Source organism: Mus pahari, chromosome 10, assembly GCF_900095145.1.
Source record: "Mus pahari chromosome 10, PAHARI_EIJ_v1.1, whole genome shotgun sequence".
NCBI classification, from domain to species: domain Eukaryota; kingdom Metazoa; phylum Chordata; class Mammalia; order Rodentia; family Muridae; genus Mus; species Mus pahari.
Window position 1 is genome coordinate 26,089,812 of NC_034599.1, and position 7,372 is coordinate 26,097,183.

At 49.2% G+C, this 7,372-nt stretch overlaps 1 protein-coding gene across 1 annotated transcript in view; it reads right to left on the reverse strand.

The window, feature by feature from the left end:
* St14 (suppression of tumorigenicity 14) overlaps positions 1-1,732 on the reverse strand; it is a 42,161-nt gene extending 40,429 nt beyond the window's left edge. The window contains exon 1 of the mRNA XM_021207148.1: positions 1,479-1,732. Coding sequence (XP_021062807.1) covers positions 1,479-1,559 — 81 coding nt within the window. The 5' untranslated portion in view covers positions 1,560-1,732. The remainder of the gene's footprint in view (positions 1-1,478) is intronic.
* Between the last annotated feature and the right edge of the window lie 5,640 nt (positions 1,733-7,372).

A 7,372-nucleotide genomic window follows, 5' to 3' on the forward strand; every position in this document is an offset into this window, starting at 1 on the left:
TGTGTGTGTGTGTGTGTGTGTGTGTGTGTGTGTCTGTTCACATGTCCCTAAAGTCTAAGATCCTTAAATGAACCAACCACAACCTATTGCTCTCTGAGAGTCCCTTTGGGTAGTGTCTGGCCCAGCACTGATATGGGGTCGTTCAACCAAACTGGAAAAAAGACAGAGTGAGCCACACTGGAGAAAGAAACCACAGAAGTGAGTAGGTGTAACCCAGGGGATGGAGATGAATGAGGACCCAGGAGAAGGCAAAGTAGACTTACTGGTGAATAGTAATCTAGCAGGAGCCCAGAGTGGTGAGCCCCACCCTTGTTCCCGCCCGGGGAGGGGGGGTACATGGCCTAAACAGGAGACTGAGTTCAGTCACCAGAGGACCCACTTTCAGTATCAGTCTTCGAAAGGGAAGTCTGGAAGGGCAAACCGAGAATGAAAGAAAAACAGCTGAAGGCCAATCACCAAGCAGCAGGCTACCTGCCGAGGGGGCACGAGTCCCAAGCAGGCAAACATTGCAATCACAGAAGGAAGGAGAAGGCGGCAGCAGGTGGCATCTCACAGCAGGGTAGAAGCACAGGTTGCGGGACTCTGGTTACTAGGGGTGAGAAGTGAAGGCAGCAGAGTCCCAGCTCACGGTCCCCGAGATCTGCCTGCTCTTCTCCAAGTCACCAGAGAAGGAGTGAATGAAAAAGCGGCGGAAGGGGAGGCTCGGCTCCAGGAAACTGCCTCTGCCAGAGCAACAAGCCTCGCACACGAGCCTCTTGCTGCGGTTCACAGAAAGGCCTGGCCGCTAGTCCCACCAGAACACGAGCCGCCACCACCATCCCCGACCCGTGTGTGACTTTCAGGATGACTAACGCCCTCCCCCACTGTGTGCAGCAAAGTGAAATGCTTCTGAGGTCTTTCAAGAGACTTCTCAGGCTTCTGCTTCCCGCTTACTAAAGGCTTCTTCCAGAAGACTCAGGACACAGGATTCACTACTACCCAGACAGCCACCTTCTCAAGGGTTCCACACTCTGTGTGGACAAAGCTCTGCTCTGAGTTCACCCCTTACAAAAGATCCAAAGCGCCTTTGACCAGGAAGACTAAAACGAGTTTCTGCAGAGGCCAAGGACAGACAAGTCTCCAACTTGTCCTTACCATAGCCCAGGTCACCCACCTCCGAGCACCGATTGATAGCTCAGAGCAATGGGGACCCCCACGGAGGTCCTGCCACCCTCCACCCCGACGCCTCCGGGCCCTGGGGCTTCCCAACTCTTCGGTGGCCGGCGCGAGGCAGGTCTGGGACCGAGGTCCGACCGGCCCCGCCCTGCCACCAGCGGCCAGGCACCCACCGAACAGGAAATTCCACCTGTGCACCCGAGCTCCGGCCACCCACGGGTCGTGGAGCGGAGCTCGGGCGAAACCGAGAGCCCCGCGCAGGCGACAGTGCGCGCGGATCAGAACTGTGGACGCCCGACCCCGGGTCCCCAGCCCTCGCCCACCTCTAGCCGGGAGTTGTACTTGAGTCCCGCGCCGAAGTCCTGCGAGCCTCCTCCGGCCTTGCGGCCCCGATTGCTACCCATGGTCTCGGCGGCCCGATCGCCGGTCTCAGACGCGTGGTCCCTGCGGGCAGCCGTCTACCATGGCCCGCGGGATGTTGGGGACACGAGGGACGAGGGGGACGAGGGGAGGCACGGGCCAAGTTCCGGGGCAGGCCCAGCGCGCCTGGCCGGCGGCGGAGGCTCCAGTTCTCATCCTTCCCCCCGCGCAGGTAGTTTCAGGGTGTGGCCTCCCGACTCGCCCCGCCCCTCCAGCCAGCCAGCACCCGCGCCCGCACACCTGTTGCGGGCGGTCCCGCCTTCCGCCACGCCCCCAGGAAGCTCCTCCCCTCCCGCCAGAACCCCCGAAAAGGCTCACCACAGAGTTCTGGCTCTTTCTTCCTCTTTGTCACAGGTGGCTCTTTTTCCTGGAGCACAGCCCTTCAGTCCGGCCCTTTGATACTGGCCATCTCTCCACCATCTCTAATACATTTTTAATCTCTCTCTCGTGGACCTTTGCCTACAATCAATCATCTTACCAGATGTCTGTGTCTCTGTTACTGTCCCTTCAAAACCGTAGCCAGCTGCTATTAAGACCAAGCCTTCTTCCTGTGTCCTGTCCCCTTCTGGGGACAGTAGCAGCCTCTTCTTTGCTGTTGGAACCACTGACAGTGGCCTGTGCCCAGAGAAATGATTGCAGGTCCTCAGTGTCTTTCTCCAACTCTTCGCAGCATCAGATACTGACTGCACATCCTGTTTTGAAAAGCGCCTTTTCTGTATTTTCGTAATCCTTTCTGACCCCTAGACTAACCGATCACTCGTCAACCTCCTCCCTTTTTTCTACACTCCCTTCCTTTAATTTGTTGTTATTGTTGTCGTTGTTTATTTGCGTGTTTGAGAACAACTTGCAAGATGCCTGGTCTCTCCTCGCACCTTGTGGGTTCTAGGGCTGGGCAGTAAGAGCCCTTACTGAATCAGTCATTCTGCAGGACCTACACTTTCCTTCTTTAAGGATACGTGTGCCTTCCCAGCATAGACATCAAAGGTGCCCCCGCTACTTTAGCAATCACCTGAGTATTTCTCCGCTGATATTCTGCAGTCTTGTATAGTGAATCAAAACTCCTGAGCTCGTAGTATGTGCTGTCTTAGCTCTTAGGAAACAAGAATGAGCAAAATGAAACTTTGCTACTTTGAACCCCTACTTTGAAATTAACAAGCCCCAAGTTTCTACTTAGAACCCAGCCCTTCTTAAAATAGCATAAATCTCTATGAGTCTGTGTCCCGCAGCAGCGACAACAAGCAGAGCCCCCTGCTGATGTATTTTGGATATAAGTGATGTAACAACTCTGGGGATATTAGACTAAAGAGAGTCTACTGACATAGACTCGTCCTATCTTGATGGGCAGACGACGCTTCCTCCCTGTGAGCCAGGACTGGGTCTTTCTGTCTCTCTATCATTGCACCGCTGTGTCTCACTGACCGGAGTCCTCCAAGTCTAAGTTATGTGAATGTAATGCACAGGGAAATAAATCTGCCTTTGTACTGCATACAAAGCATCCCAAAGCCAAATGGAGCATATTGAAAAATAACTCCCTGCTTGGATTACCACTGGTACAAACACCCTTTAATTAGTGAATGACTGAAAGTTAGCTGGATTGGAGGCAGCAAAGACCAGAAGGGACTTGTGGCTCTGAACCTGCTATTCTGTTGAGAAGAATGACTCATTTTCTTTCCCAACTTCCTGCAGTTTCATCCTTTATCTCAGAAAGCTAAATGTGTATCTCGTCTGTGAAAGGCATCCACCTGGTCATTTGAGTGCAGGCAATGCCACCAATCTGTTGTAAGTCCAGCGGAAGAGTCACCCTCCTGGGCTATGCACACCCTGTGTGCATGTGCCTACGGCATCTCCATGACCAACAACCAGACAAAGTAAACTTTATGCTAACATCTTAAACCTGTTTGGTTTAATCCTTATAAAGTAAGTATATATAAGGCAGGTGTGGTGGCAAACACACAGGCCAGCCTGATCTACATAGCGAGCCCTGCCTCGATAAATAAAGAAAGAAAACTATACATGATGTTAAGTACTTTGGTCTCTAAATTGTCAATGAAGAACCCCAAGAGTAGTCTAAAAACCCAAAACCTGAGATGAAGCTCAGTAGTAGAGTAAGTCTCATATGGGTATCCATGTACTTGATATCCATCATCACACACACATACACACACACACACACACACACACACACACACACACACTCATGGCACGCACACATGCACATAGTCTTCAGTCCTTCTTGTCTCTCACTGTACAAGGCTAACTCAGAACCAAATGAGCCAGCCTTCACCACATGCCTCCCTCACGGCACAACCATGCCCCTCCCTGGGCTGAACCAGCTTAGTCCAAAGCAGCTACAGCTCTCTTCCTGGACTTCTCAGAACACTCTGCCTGCTGGGAACGTCCAGTTCACGTTTCTAGGACCTTTCTCCATCTCACTCACGTCCTTGGGGCAAGTCACTTAGAAGGTGAGCATATGTGGGTCTGACTCTGGGTTAAATCACCTGCTTACGCTGGCGATAATAAGGGAAGGGGAAGTCATGGCATGTAGAGCTAGCTCAAGTTTAAAGTCACCAAGACTCTTAAGACAGCAGGACCAGGAAGCTCAAGGGCCACTCCTTCAAGGAAGAGGAAAACTCCGCAGCAGTAAAGATGTGTAGGAGAGATTTGGAATGAGCAGAACTGAGAACGTGTCAGTTACAGACCTCAGCCATGACCGACTTTGTGTCTCCTGGAGTAAGACAGGTCTGTCTGACACAGTGCCACTGGCTAACCTGTGCAAGCTGAGTCGTGTGGCAACACTGCACTTACAAGGACCACCTGTGCAGATAGCTCTATGCTAAGTGTGCCTGTTGCCTTCGAAGCCCCCTGTTTTGGCAAGCCACTTTGTCAAACCTATTTGTGTCCAGCCCTCCCCCTGTTAACCATAACCACTTTGCCTACTCCTGGTGAGACCTAACTGTCATCCGGCACATCACATCTGTGACATTCTTCCCCAGCATAACTAAATATCCTCTTCCCGAAACTACTGCACAGCATATAGAATTTTTTTTTTTTTAATTTTCCTCCTAACTCTCAAGCTGCTGTGGCAGAATGGAATGCCTGATGACAGTTCATAAAGCTAACTATCAGTTTATTAAGCCCTTGCCCTGGCTGTGGTTGAGTTGCTTTTCAGTCACAGTTTAGAAACAAAAACATATTGTAACTTCATGGGAGTTAAGCCAAATGGATTGGACTTAATTAGTGTCAGGATAAAGTTCTGTCATGGACAGAGTGTAGTCGATATCTTGATCCTACACAGTGATCCCTAGGAAGGTCCGTGGCTGATATCTGTAATGAATGCACTATGTTCAAGCTGTCCCCTGAGTGCCTTCCCTGCGTTAGACACCTATGTAGTTCTATGAGCTAAACGCAAAGGCTCTTGAGACCTGAGGTGGGCTATGAAGCGTCTCTGAGCACGAAGAACAGCACTTTGGAGCAAAGCCTCATTGTCTGTGGCCTTGCATGGCGGTGGCTTTGGATGGCCATCTCACTAAATGGTTTCTATTCAGTCAGCTCGTGCTAGAAGCACTGCTGGCTTCTTCCTTTACTGATCCCACACACAGACATCAAATGCACTAATCAATAGCCTGATGGTTCTACTTCCAAAATATGCTTGCAATCTATCTGCTTTGTCTTCTGCCACGCCCCACCCAGGCTACCATCATCTCCTCCGTAAAAATCTACATTAGTCCCGGAAGGCTTTCTTTATCCACTTTGTTCCACTCAAATCCATTTGTGTCCTCGGTGGTGCTGGGGAATCTCAGGCTCTCTTATATTGTAGGTCAGCATTCCATCAACAGAGCGTAGTCCCCACCCCAGGCCCAATCCTGGACTGGGATCACAGTCCAAGATGAAGTACATCCACAGTGCATCTGTGTTCTCAAAACACAAAACTCCCAAAGGCAAGGATTAGCATCTGTCTCCCCGGCACACGAAATGAGTCATTGTTATTAAAAGGTGAGTGTGCAGAAAATGACAACACTTTCCAGTTTTCTGTTATCACTCAGCTTTTCAGGAATAAATGTGGTTAACCTGCAGAAGACAGCACAAGATGAATAGAGTCTACACCCCATAGGCTAATCCCTGTGATGGATAGCGGCATAAGACAATGCAGGTCATCTCTCTCTCATTGGAAATAACTGGGCCCAGAATTTTCCGGGATTTGAGAATATCTGCATATATATGATCATATCTTAAGGACAGGGTTCATTGACTTTTCATATATATATCTTATCTGCGTAGTGGAGTGTAATTTTATACACCATTCTTAGTGTGTGTGCAGTCATCCCAGGGGTGGAGTTTTCCACCTGTGGCATATTGATGCTTAAAAATATATTTTTCTTTCTTTGACCAGGATTGTGCTTGACCTGTAGAGGGAGGGAGGGAGGGGGAGGGAGGGAGGGGGGAAGGGAAGGGGAGAGACAGAGTCTCTCTATGTAGCCCAGGCTGGCCTGGAACTCAGGGAGAGATTCCTCCTGCATGTTGGGATTAAAGACATGTGTCGCCATGCCTGACAACCCGAGAACCTCATCACTTCCCCTCAAGCCACACGCCTGTCACCTGTCCCCAAGGTAACTTCTCTTACAGCTATGAGAAAGCTGTACCATTTTTCTGATTATTTCTCTGGCTTTACTTAGTTTAGTAATCTGTGCCTGAGTACCTGTACACTAACATCTACCTTTGTCCCCCCCCCCTTTTTTTTTCTTTCTTTCTTTTTATTTCGAAGACAGGGTTTATTTCGAGTCAGTGTTAGTTCTGGCTGTCCTGGATCTGTGTAGACCAGGCTGGCCTCAAACTCATAGCGATTGACCTGCCTCTGCCTTCTGAGTGCTAGGATTAAAAGGGTGCGCCACTGCTTCCTAGCTTACTTTGTTTTTTTAACCTTCTCTCTACAATGTACTGTTTAACCACAGACCCCCCCCCACACACACACACAGACACACTGTTTTCTGTGCAGATTCTCATGAAAATGTCTTTCATGAGACTTTTCACTGGGCTCCCAGAACTTTGGTTTTCCCTAAAGACCCTCTGTTCAGAAACACGCCAGACACAGGCTTATTTTCTTTCTGTCTTTATACATTTGTTTATTTACTTTTGTGTGTATGTGCGGGCATGCTCTGCCTCAGTAGCACACGTGTTCAGGGCAGAGGACAACCTACTGAAATTTGTTCTCTCTTCCCACTATGTGGGTTTGAGGGATCAAATTCAGGCCATTCGGTTTGGCTGCAAGCTCCTTTATGCAGTGAGCCATCTTGCAGGCCCAAAGGTTTCCTTCCTTTCTTTGGAGGAAATTGATTTCACAGGGAGTGGGGGTTTTTTGTTGTTGATTGATTGATTTCACAGGGAGTGGGGGTTTTTGTTATTATTTATTTATTTATTTATTTTAATATGGATCCCTATCTGGTTGCCTCTTGTCTCCTAGTGTAAACTCTATACTTCAAGTCTAAATTCATTAAGAAGTGGAAACAGAAGTATTGAATCCATCATTCCTAGTTATTGACTTGTTGAATACTTAGAAAGTAAGACTTCAGAACATATTCTTATATTTGTAAAAGCACACACGGGGTGCACACTCTGGACGCAGGCACGCGTGTGTGTGCACACTCAGAAGGCAGGAGGGTAGGAAGGAAAACCTCTGCTCATATTTCCCTTCATTAATTGGTTTAAAGGGTTGATCCCTTCATATCTTCTGATGGTATCTGTAGCTTTTCAGCACCGTGACCAAACGCCTCACATGATCGACTCACAGGGACTTTGACTG